Raw genomic sequence first — 13,221 nt, 5'->3', positions numbered from 1 at the left:
GGTTAGAACATCTGCTTTTTTTCACTTTTGGTTTCCAGATTGCTAAAATGAATATATGATATAATGTCATGATCTTATAAGTCTATCACAATATCTAGTTTCTATTCTCTTGAGTGCAGGAGTCTCTCTTCATTTGACAGTAAACCTTCATTTAACAATAAACTTTCCAGACTATTCAGAGCTCATTGGAGGATGAAAAGATAGATAATCAGAAGGCTGCTGTTAGCAAATTTGACTAACAGGCTAAAGCCCAGTTGGCTATTTATATAATCAGTTAGTACATGCTGTGGGTTTGATAGAGAAATTTTATGCCTTCTAAAATGATTCCCTTTTTTTTAAATATGGGGAGTTATTTACTGAGTAAACTAGAAAAAACATTAAATTAAAAATCATCTGATCATTCAGTTTTTCAGACATAATGCTAATAGTAATGCTGTGTTAAATTCTCCAGCACCGGAGATGGAGAATTCACCAACAGGTTAACTCTGCCTTCCTGCCCATTAGACCAAGTCAGCCAAATTTGCCATGCCCGTCCTTGGGTAACCACTCCTCCATTCTTGACTTGGTGTCAGCCCAGACGGACGTGACAAACTTGGCTCCCGGTCTAAGGCAGGTAGTAGAGATTAATTGATTTGTGGATTCTGTTTTCTCCTCATTCACAGCCTCTTCAGCAGTGCTGGGATCAGCGCTGGATAAAATAGCTATAGAAGATTGGGAGGGGGTTTCCCTCCTTTCTCCATCTACAGAACTGAAGCTTCTTCTGAGATTTCAGCTCTAAAGACGGGGAAAACCCAGGCCAGCTGTTCAGCGCTGGGACCAGCGTGGCAGCCATCCCATCGGAGACAGCCCTAGGATCCAGAAAGGGAAAGGGAAAGCTCTGGGGAAAGTCTGATCAGCTACTAAGCGCTGGGATCAGTGTGAGGTTGGGCTCGCAACAACCATTCCAGAGGGAAAGCCCTGGGGAAAGCTCGGAGCAGCTGCTAAGTGCTGGGATCAGCGCGACAGCCGGCTGGGCTCGTCAATTGAAGCGGCGGCCGCCATTACTTCGGAATTTCCGACCTCTTTCTTACATCTCGTTCTCCTTGGGGGTGCTTAGTGACGCACAGAAGTCTTGTCTTGTAAGCCTTTCAGAGCGATTGCTGGATTAAGCAGAGCGATCGCTTCTACATTTGTTTCTTGTTGCTCCGGTTGCCATTTTGGAGGCCGGAACATGCCACAGCTGCAGGAGGCAGCCTTCTTCCACTTCAAGTTTCCCGCCACAGAAACAGCAGCCTAGCAAGTGCCACCTCTTCTTCCTACCAGTAATTGTTCCGGTCGCCATTTTAACGCCCAGAACAGACGCGGTAGCTGACTCTATCAATATTATCTTAATTCCTCACAGGGATTCCTAAATCTCACAGGCAATGAAGTTAGGATTGGTTACCTTGTTCGAGCTGCACATCAACGGTCTCCATTGCCGGCGTTCTCCTTTAACACCCAACTCCTCCCCCTCCCCCAATTTCCTCTTCATCTGATAAATCTGCAATACGCTCCTCAATAATAAATTAATAAATAATAAATAAATAAGCAATAATTAAATAAATTAATTAATAACTAAATTTAAAAAAATTCAGGCATCCTTAGAAACGCCTGTGCAATAATCTGGTGCAATTTGTGGACCTGATCACATTATACATTATCAGTCGTCTACAAGCGAGCAGGCTTGCCGCAACAGTAGACAAGACTGGACAACCTCCTATCACCAGTCAAGTGGTCAGAAGAGCAGGACGACCATACCCCTTCTGTACCTGTTCAGCCTATCTCGCCAACTGATCCCCTGTCAGAGCTCTTTCTCAGATAGCTCACATCAGGATGGAGGAGCCCACAGTGTCTCAACCCAAGAATATTGCCTCCCCTCCCACTAGCCGCAAAAGACAAAAATCCTCCAAGCAGGAGGTGGCAAGCAGGATGAAAGCCAAGGCTAAGTTCATTTCTGGAAGGAAACCTTCCATGTTGGTGGAGAAACAGGCTAGCAAAATGCACCAGGCTCTGGAGAGGGAATTCTCCAAAGTGCAAAAGCAGACCAGGACAAAGGCAGAGCAAATAGAGGAGGCACTTTTCGATTTCCCCTTGGGACCCTCTACCCAAGGAGTATGGTTCCTGGAGGGGTCCCTCCAGGTCCCTGAGGAGGACCAAGCCCAAGCAACCACACCTGAGGCCACTTTCACTCCCACAGCGGCAGGACTAAGGGGGGTGGAGCCCGGAGGCCTTCCTTCCGAGAATCGGCTCCAAACCCTAATCGAGCAGGCACTTAACAGGGTGTTGGTTACTAGAGCTAACCACAGGTCAAGAACCAAATTCGTGATGGCCATATCCCCACCCTGCTTCCAACCAGGGGAAACTGGATACAGGACCTCTCCTCTCCATCACGGTCTTTTCAAAGCAGGGCCTCCTCTCCTATGCAGAATGACCAACATGACGTCATGGTGGGAGGAGGAAGACCCCCATTTGGAGGAGTATTCAACCCTTCCTTCTTCCTGCCTCTGTTCTGCAGAGCCAGTTCCACGGCCAACATTGGACCGGATCATACCCCACAGCCAGACCCACTGCCCAGTTCAGACCCGTTGTCCTTCGAGCCCATTGTGGCTCAGTACCACATCCCTTATCCGGCACTCTTTCAGAATGCCATCAAGAAACAATGGTCATCACCGGGCACCTTCCCCCCCTGGGGGGATCAGACAGAAAGTTGTTTAGTGCAGCGCCAGAACAGTCAGGATCTCGAGGTGGCAAAGGTAGACAAACCCTTTGGGTTTCTCTTCTCCCCGTCTACAGTGCCGGGGGACATGGCAGAAGTACTAAAGTCCGATGACTAGAGATGGGAACTCACATTCCGCAGGACCCACCAGGCGGCGGCATGGGCGGTAAAAGCCGCCACCTGTGCATCCTTCTTTGCTAGAAACTTCTTACTCTGGATTCGTCAACTGCAAGCGAGACTCCCCTAGGAGGAGGTGCATACACAACAAGACCTGAGCAAGCTTGCTGTAGCATCAGAGTATGTCTCTGATGCCACGCTACATGTGGCCAGGTTTTCATCCAGAGCGATAGCATCCAACGTCTCAGCACGCAGGATGCTATGGCTCAAACACTGGCAAACCGACCCAAAGGCCAAGTGGCGCCTAGCCATGGCCCCTTACCAGGGTGGGCAGCTATTCAGAGAGACACTGAACCCTTACTTGACCGAAAACAAGGACAAGCGTAAGGTATTGGTCCACTCCAGCAGATGGGCTGACAGGCGCCCAAACCCGTACACCCGTAGGCAGTTCTTTCGGACAGGAGCGGGCATGGGCTTTCCTCATGCACCACGTGCCCTCACACCTAGGCAGGACTGTCCACCAGACAGGCCCGGTCCCAGACACAGGCACCAAAGCTAGAGCAAATGGCCTTTTGGGGGAGGGGGGGCGCCCCTACAGAAGGTTTAAGTGACTCCCGAGCTGTCCCCCCATAGGTGGCAGACTGGTGCTCTTCACCTGCCAGTGGGAAGCCACCACCATGGATTCCTGGGTTCACCAAACCATCCATTACGGCCTGTCCCTGGAGTTCATATTCAGTCCCCCAGAATACTTCATCTCTTGCCTCCAATCAAGGAGGTTGCCAAAAGCAACCACATGCGAGAGGCTATCTGACACCTCCTAGAGATAAAACCCATAGAGCAGGTCCTGGCCAGAAACCGGGGGTGGGGATTCTACTCCATCTTCTTCATGGTTCCCAAGACTTTGAGAGGTTGGAGGGCGATTCTGGACCTCAAGGGTGAACTATCATATCGCCTACCGAAGGTTCAAAATTCAATCCCTCCATTCCATCCTCGGTGCATAAGACACGGGGACCTCCTGATGTCCATAGATCTCACGGAAGCGTACCTCCACATCCCCATCGCTCCCAGCCACCAGCGGTTCCTACAGGGCTCTTCTGTTCGATCTCTCGTCAGCCCCAAGGGTCTTCACCAAGATCCTGGCGGTGCTGGCTGCACATCTACGAATGATACTGATGCGCGTTCAGTGCTACCTGGACGACATTCTCATCCAGTCCCCCTCCCTTCAGGTTTCCCAATCGGACTTAGCACTGACAATCAGGGTCCTCCAGGAACACGGGTTTTCAATCAACTTTCAAAAAAGTCAGACCAACCCATCCACCCGTCTCCTACACCATTATAGACACTCTCAGTGGTCAGGTGTACCTGTCACAGGAGCATCGTGACAGCATCCGGTCCCTAGTGCTAAGGGTATACAGGGAACAAGCAGTCCCACTGGTCATGCTCTCCCAGCTCCTGGGGAAAATAGTATTATGCATTGCGATAGTTCCTTGGGCCAGGTTACATTCCAGGGAACTTCAATGGTTTCTTCTTCCAACAGGCGAGTAAGGGTCCCACCTGAAACATTGCAGTCCCTCAAATGGTGGGCATCGCCACCAGTAGCCAGAGGGTCACACTTCAAGGAACCTGACCAGCTCACACTTACGACGGACGCCAGTCTGTTTGGCTGGAGAGCGCACCTGCAGTCTTAGTGGGTACAGAGACAATGGTCCCAGGCGGATCTGGAACACAACATCAATTGGTTGGAGTTGAGGGCCATACACTTGGCCCTCTGCCACTTCCACAACAGGGTAGCAAGGCAACACGTACTAGTTCCCACAGACAACATGTCAGCACATGTGAACCGGCAGGGGGGCAACCAGTCCAGACCCCTCATGACTGAGGCCCAAGCCTTGGAATCCTGGGCGGAGGCAAACCTCACCTCCATCTGGGCCAAACACATCTCGGGGGAAGCAAACACACAAGCGAACTTTCTAAGCAGGTCGATCGCGGACCACTCAGAATGGTGTCTGCATCCAGACCTATTCACGGAAATAGTGCAGAAGTTCGGGCAGCCAGTTGTAGACTTGTTCGCGTCTACGCCGAACGCCCAACTCCCGAGGTTCTTCTCAAGGTTCCCATCGTTGGGAGCGGAGGGAGCAGACACCCTGCGTTGCATATGGCCGGTGGGGGGGTCTACTTTATGTGTTCCCTCCTCTTCCGCTGATTCCGGCAACCACCCGCAAGATGTTACAGGTACGGGCAGAGGTCATACTCACCCCACATTGGCCACAAAGACCGTGGTTCGCGGACCTGGTGAATCTCTCCAGATCTCCCCCATGGAGGATTCCCCCGGGCCAAGTGTCAATCAGCCAGGGAGCTCTGCAACACCCAGAACCCCAATGGCTTCAGTTAGCTGCCTGGCACTTGAACCCCAGATCTTGAGCGGGGAATCATACCCGTTAAGACTAATTTCCATGATTCAGGCATCCCGCCGACTGGCAAGTAATCGCATCTATGACTCCACATGGAGAAATTTCTGCAGTTGGTGTGAGAGGCAATGACTCGATGCCTCGGACCTAACAGTTCCAAACATCTTAGAATATCTGCTTGATGGCTTGGACAGGGGTCTAGCACCTAATACCGTCTGCAAACAGGTCGCGGCGCTATCCACCTTACTTACCTGCGCCAATTCAGTTCCCTTGGTACAACACCCCAGGATTCGCGCCTTAAGAGCGCTACCAAGACAAAACTACCCGTAGTTCACAGGTACCCTTCCTGGGAATTACCATGGGTATTTCGGGCCTTCACCAAGGCGCCGTTCGAGCCCATCAAGTCTTGTACTCTGAGGGACTTGTCCCTCAAGGTCACTTTCCTGGTCACTATCACTTCATCCAGACGCATCTCTGAACTCGCACTGTTGGTCAGGGAGGATCTCTGCTCCTTTCATCAAAACTGAGTGGTTTTCCGCTTGGACCCAACCTTCATAGGTCAACACCCTGTTCCATAGGACCCAAGAAATCATCCTACCAGATTTTTGCCCCAATCCATCCCATGCCTTGGAACGACAATGACACTCACTGGATGTTCGTAGAGCGTTGCGATACTATATCAAGTGAATGGCGCCCTTCTGCAAGTCAGAAGCCCTCTTCATCTCATTTCACCACACCTCCAGTGGGCAGAAGGTGTCTGCCTCAACTATAGATAGGTGGAGGGCTTGCATTGCGGAAGCGTATCAGTCGCTTTCTCTACCACCACCAGGGCAGATTACAGCACATTCCACTTGCAGTGCTGTGGCCTCCGTGGCATGGGCCACACAGGCCTCTATCGAGGAGGTTTGCAGGGCGGCAACGTGGTCTTCGCCCTTCCCATTCATCCGACACTACAAGATAGACCGTTTTGCATCCGTGGATGCCTCCTTCGGAAGGAGGGTTCTCCAGCAGGTAATCACTGGGGACACAGCATTGGCTTCTGTTTCCCCCCCATTGGGACAGTGAGGCTTTGGTATGTCCCATTGATGGATTCTCCATCTCCGGTGCTGGAGAAGGGGCATTGTCTTACCTGAACATCTTTTCTCAGCACGGAGATGAAGAATCCACTCCCACCCTTAAAAATAATTAGTTCATATTAGGGAGCCGGGAGCCAACACGTCAAATTGTAGTCAGCCGCTTCGCCTTTGTCAGCCGCTTCGCCTTTGTCAAGAATGGGGGAGTGGTTACCCAAGGACGGGCGTGGCAAATTTGGCTGACTTGGTCTAATGGGCAGGAAGGCAGAGTTAACCCATTGGTGGATTCTCCATCTCCGTGCTGAGAAAAGGCGTTCAGGTAAGACAACGCCCCTTCTGTGATGCAATCTAAGAAATGTGCATCATTAAGTTTTAGTATATCAGTTGTGGTGCTTTAAGATAAAGGCATTTTGTCATCTAGATGGGTGTCTGTTTATCTTGATTCTCTTTAAATGCTCTTTCCTGACTTCTGATGAATTCATACTAAACAATATGATGGCAAGTTGAATGAATTAATTGCAGGAGCAAGAAAGATTTCTAAAAATCTGCAAAAATTCTATTTTCCTACTCATACGTGATATCATACTTTATGTCAAGAGGGTCTATCTCTCTAGGAATAGTATTTCAACAGCTTATCTATTGTGAGAACTAACCTCCAAGATGGAAGATCTCTGATGGAGAAGGTATTGGTGGCTGAATAACCTGTGAAACATTGAGAGAAGCCCAAAGATCACAGCAATAAATAATAATGGAAGTGGATGTGGTTGGAGTCTTATATTTATTTTTGGTTTGGGAAAGGAGTGTTCATTTTTAAACAGTTAACAAGATTATTTTAACATTTATGGTGCAAAATAAATTACTGGAAAATATTCTCCCCTCCCCTGCACAGGCAAGTTCACATGATGGAAATTGGATTCAGTCTCTTGAATCTCAAATACAATATAATGTTTTATTAGTCTAATAGAAGAAAGTGAACATTAAGTTTTTTTGTTGGTAAAAATCCAGCAATTCAGGAATAAGTCTTCATTGTTTGTTTTAATAATACAACTTCTACTATGTCATTCTGATTCTTAAAATACACAATTATGAAACAAGTTTAGATGAAAGACTTTTACTCAGGAATACTATGTACACGATATGGCTTTTATGGAATTTTACTGTTTTGATTGTACAAAAAGAATACACTCACATGAATGTGTAGGTTAAATACATGTGTTAAAATACATATCAATATATATTTTGTAGGCTGATATTCAGAATGGCTTGAAAAATTGTGAAGTTTGCCATAGAAGGGCATTTCATGGTTGGAATGAATTTGATATTACTGAAGATGAACCACTATGGAAAAAGTACATTTCTCAGGTAAGAATCTTTCCAAAACAGTTTTATTATTTTAAGTATCCAAATGAGCTGCCTTCATGCAAGCTAAGAAATGCTGGGATCAAAATCAGCTAATGATGTTGTAGCAGGATGACAATAAATGGAAAAATGTATTTCAACTGATTTAACCTTCCAAAGTAGTTTCCACCCACTATTCAGGTAACTTTAGGATTGGATTCCTTGAATTTTTCTTCTTCTCTTTCAAAGCTTATTTAAATAAATATTTACAAAATATTTTTGATTATTTTATTTATAAATGAAATTCTGATTAATAACAAAAGTGCATGCAGGTAGTGCTAGGTTTATGACTACAATTGAGCCCCAAATTTTTGTTGCTAAGAGAGATATTTGTTAAGTGACCTTTTTTGCCAAAGTTGTTGAATGAATCACTGCAATTGTTAATTAGTAATATGGTTTTTAAGTGAATTGACTTTGCTTGTTAGAAAATCACAAAAGGGGATCACATGACCCTGGGACACTGCAACTGTTATAAATATGATTCAGTTTCTAAGCATCTGAATTTTGATCATGTAACCATGGGGATGCTGCAGTGGTCTTAAGTGTGAAAAACGGTCATAAGTCACTATTTCAATGCTATTGTAACTTTGAACAGTCAGTAAATGAATTTGATGTAATGGGGAAAAAATCTTTATTATTCCAAGGTATTTCTGAAAAAAATATATTTTTCCTTTCTCTGTAGTTTAAAAATCCTCTGATTATGCTCCTCCTGGCTTCTGCAGTCATCAGTATTATAATGCATCAATTTGATGATGCCATCAGTATCACTGTGGTAAGATTGTCATTTCGCATTTAAATGAACGGTATAGAACCTATGGTAAACTTACTTCAACATTATCTATCATGGCCAATCGTGATAAATAATGAGAAATGTAATTTTAGCAATATCTAGGGGGCCAGTGTTTTAGGTCCATGCTTTAAATAAACTCAGCCCTCTGTATGTATATATTTAGTTATTCTCAGCTATTTTTTTCCCCAAGTTTTTTGCTTTAGATCAAATGGAATTGCTTTGCATTGCTTGCCATCCCACATTTGCTTTGTCCTTTTCACATAATATGTTTTACTGAAACATGCATTTTAACTAGCTTTAAGAAACGGTGTCTGCTCAGTTTTCTCTGTACTTAGAGATCAGATATATATTAAGATTGTACAGTATATCTGGTACTTTGAGGGATGTCTTTTTACTCTCCAAGCTTTTGGCTTGTATTCATGGCAAAGTAAATTTTCCAAATCTTTTGACTATTACTAAATATATTAAAAATATTTTTAAACTGCATTTCTTCTCATGTAACTATATTCTTTCTTTGATCAGTGATATATTTTTATGGAATTATACACTAGTGGTCACATTATTATTCTGTCCTTTTTTTTCTAAAAAATTAACTGATTCTCCTGAATAAGATAAAGCTTTTTAAGATACTATTAAATTACACACCTGTTAAAATGGAATCTCTGTAACAATAGTATTTGAATATAGTTTAAATCAATTCTAGAACGTATGGGATGAGTTGGGCAAGGCTGATGTACTTTGCCTATCTTTCTCCTTCTCCTCTGTATTGACTGTGTATCAGCCTGTTTGTCTGGCCACATCTTGCCAATATACTATTTTCCCTTAGCTACTGTTGCTGATGTCTTCAAGTGCAGCATATTATGGTTTCATGTATGTAGTTTCCAACTGATGGGTTTACCTACCCTCCACTTTCCCCAGCTGTTTCTTTTTTTGCCTGCCCAAAGATTTTAGCAGCAGCTGAGGGAAAGATTGAAAAAGAAGCCCAAAGAGAGTTGTTATGATATAACCAAAGCTAAGGACATTGGCAGGGCTATCCAACCAGCCTTCCTCATCGTCTCATAACCTTCCTTTCCCTTCCTTCTCTTAGTTGGCATGAGTAGATACCAGTGTCTCTAACTTTTACTTAATATGCCTCTCCTTTAATATTTCTGCTCATGTCTGGACCAAGAGCTTTAAGTCTGAACAGATTATATGGAACCTTGGATGGAATGGTTCATATGTGATTGTTTTGCATAGTAGCAATTTTGGAAACTAAATGTTACATCTAATTAAATTACAGTATGTAACAAATCTTCATCTGGATATTGGCAAACAATAAAATTTTGAAAAATGTTTTTGGTTTTCATAGTACACATCCATTAATGATGTGTCCCCAACTTTGTCTTTTGCATAGGAATATTATTAGACACATAGTAGAAAATTCAAATATATTTGAAATGGAGTTAAGTTTAAGATAGTTAACAAAAAAAATAGTCTGTGAATAATGATATAATCTAAAAGATCCCAGAATTAATTTGTATATATAAATAAATAAAATAAAATAGAAGATTCTTGCATGTGTTTGTTTTTTCTGCATAGTATCTAATACATATTTACTTATTTGCTAAAATATAAGTAGCATTTATCATCTTTTATATAGGCAATACTTATTGTTGTTACAGTTGCCTTTGTTCAGGTAAGAATTTCTCATTTATTTCTTTCGAATCAATATTTGTTATGTATTTAAAATTGTTATGGCAATTAAAACATTTAGAGTCTATTTGTAGGTTGATTCTTTTCCTATTTCCTTCTTTTTAATGTGTTTATATCTCTGAAAATATACATATATATTAAAATACACCCAGCAGACTATACAGGAAAAGAGGGACTAAATTTACCAATGTTGTAATAATAACATTTTGCTTGCTGAAATAAAGAAATGCCTAGCAAAGAAGAATTTCCTTTTGCAACCTATTAATAAATATGTTCGGATAGGGCTCACAATTGGAAAGATATTGATCTACTTTTTCTGATCTGGATTATTGATGTAAATCTGAGTTTCTCACATATATACATACATACATACATACATACATACATACATACATACATACACACACACACACACACACACACACACAGAGAGTGAGAGAGAGAGAGAGAGAGAGAGAGAGAGAGAGAGAGAGAGAGAGATTATACATGCATATACAGGGTGGTCCTTGACTTACAACCACAATTGAGCCCAAAATTTCTGTTGCTAAGCAAGACATTCATCAAGTGAATTTTGCCCTATTTTATGCCCTTTCTTGCCACATAGCAGTTGATAAATTAAAAACACGGATGTTAAGTGAATATGGCTTTCTTTTTTATTTTGCTTGTCAGAAGTTGCCAAAGGGGATAACATGACGGGACACGGGATACTGCAACTTTCATAAATATAAGTCAGTTGCCAAGCATCTGAATTTTGATCATGTGACCATGGGGATGCTCCAACAGTTGTGTGAAAAATGATCCTAAGTCACTTTTTCAGGGTTATTGTAACTTTGAACAGTCATTAAATGAAATGCTATGTCGAGGACTATCTGTACTTATATTTCGGATCTTATAATTAGTGTCTGAGTTTATTAACAAATACCTCTTAGATTGTAGAAAAAGAGTATTGGGAACAGAGATAGTCAGCTGAGTATGTTGTTACAGACACATTCTAATTGAAACTCTAAAATATAGCTTGCGTTCTCAGGTGTTCCATTCTAGCCCCAAATTGGATAATAAAACTGAACAAAGAGAATATTTGGGAATTGGAAGATTAACCCTCAGAGCTTAGGGTCATCTTCTTTTTCCCATTGGAAATTCCTCCAGGTTCACCTACAGCAGTTATCTGTGCAGTATCGTTTTATTTCCATATTTGAGGCAAATGTAGTGTGATGTTTATCAACACTTGGTAGTCAACAGATACCACTTTTGCTAATAGGCATGTAGCACAGATTGTAGTAACATCCATTGTATAAGAAGCTACAAAGGATACTAGTGCTACGCAGAACTGCTGGAAGTCATTTCTTGATTAGGCCACGGAATGCTAATGCTGTCTATAGTTTTTGTCAAGTAATTAGGACTGATCTTCAGTAATGCAGTCTATTGGCCTCTTTACCCAAATTGTGGAAAAGCCTGGAGTAGAGAAGTCAGTGTGAGTCACATGGGATGAGTGGGCAGTTCACTCCATAACCAGTCACATTAATTGCTCCAAAGAAGGCGACCAGCTGCCATGAGAAAGTCACATGGAGTCATATGATTGACCTAATCTGGGAGGATCCACTACAACAAAAAAAAAAAAAAAAGGGAAGGAAGGAGGCACAATTGTGGATATATTTCATACTGGCCGTTAGGGGAAAAAATCAGTTAATAATTTTACACATGTGGAAAATAACAGATCAGCTATGGAATTACAGATATTCAGAAATCTTGTGCATATACCAAAGTCTGGTCTCTAATTTCATGCTTTGTATTTGCAGGAATATCGTTCTGAAAAATCTCTTGAAGAATTGAGTAAACTTGTACCTCCTGAATGCCACTGGTAAGGAGTAGCTTCTTCTAGTTTTAGATGTACGTGACATGTCTGAAAATGCACATCTAATTTCATATTGTGCAAAATGGCTGAACCTGTGATTTATTTGAATTGGCTTCTATCTAGCAGTAATTATTTTGATGATTTCAATTTACTTGTAAAATGTAATTCCATCTGAAGATTACAGTGAAGAATAGTATGAAATGTTATTTGAAAATAAATTTCGAACAAGTGTTCTTTAAATAGTGAATGCAGACATTTTTGAATCACAGATGATAATTGGCCTTTTGAAAGGGGAATCTAGTTTGTTGAAAAAGTACATATGAACAGAGAAATATTTCATAATTATATAAATAAAAATGTACAATCTTTCAAATATATATATTTTTAAGGAATTTGTGGCTATTGAATTATACTCACTTGGATTCAGATATGCATATTTTAAGTTCCATCAATTTGTATGAGCATACTCAAACCTGCTTTTAATCTAACCCTCTCTAAAGTTATTTTTTATAGAGATTCCATAAGGTTACACCTGACCATTGTTTTAATTCTGTGCAATAGAATTCATTAAAAAATCTGGCGAATTATAGATGTGAAAAAAGCATTGTGCAAAAACCACATTATCTTTTTAATTCTCAACATTCATGATAAAAATTAAAATAATAATAATAAAGGAGAACAAAATAGTTGGCATTTTGATTTCTGTTCATATTGAACAGAATCTCAGTTTTTGCTTGAAATGGAACAAATAACATCTGAAAGGGAAGTTGTTTAGTATAGCAAATCAAGTAAATTTTATCCAGAGGTATACACAAAGGCTAGTCAAAGATTATAACTTGAATTTTATTTTAATTTATTAAAGTTAGGCACTGCCCAGCCCTCTGACTGACTCTGGGTAGCTTACATAAAACTAAAGAAAATAAAAGATACAATATAAGTAGAAATGTTTTTTAAAAAAGGAGGGGGAGAACAAAATGATAAATCTGGCCAACAACACCTATACATGCAAATGTATCTGACATGTTTTAATCACCTTAACTCAAAGCTTTGGAAAAAAGTCAAGTCTTACTAAGCCCTTTGCGGAAGTCCAATGAAGAAGCACATGGCTACTCTCTCTATCCTTACTGTAAAGTTACATTAACAGACTCTTTCTAATC

At 42.0% G+C, this 13,221-nt stretch overlaps 1 protein-coding gene across 5 annotated transcripts in view; it reads left to right on the top strand.

The window, feature by feature from the left end:
• ATP2C1 (ATPase secretory pathway Ca2+ transporting 1) overlaps positions 1 to 13,221 on the top strand; it is a 58,717-nt gene that overhangs the window by 16,562 nt on the left and 28,934 nt on the right. For all 5 annotated transcript variants that reach the window (XM_039336222.1, XM_039336223.1, XM_039336224.1 and 2 more), the window contains 4 exons: positions 7,578 to 7,694; positions 8,413 to 8,502; positions 10,160 to 10,195; positions 12,009 to 12,070. In XM_039336222.1, the coding sequence (XP_039192156.1) occupies positions 7,578 to 7,694; positions 8,413 to 8,502; positions 10,160 to 10,195; positions 12,009 to 12,070 (305 nt within the window). The remainder of the gene's footprint in view (positions 1 to 7,577; positions 7,695 to 8,412; positions 8,503 to 10,159; positions 10,196 to 12,008; positions 12,071 to 13,221) is intronic.

The sequence above is a fragment of the Crotalus tigris genome, unplaced genomic scaffold (assembly GCF_016545835.1).
Source record: "Crotalus tigris isolate CLP2741 ecotype Arizona unplaced genomic scaffold, ASM1654583v1 scf7180000017666.27876245, whole genome shotgun sequence".
NCBI classification, from domain to species: Eukaryota; Metazoa; Chordata; class Lepidosauria; order Squamata; family Viperidae; genus Crotalus; species Crotalus tigris.
This window is presented reverse-complemented; position numbering and strand designations above follow the sequence as displayed.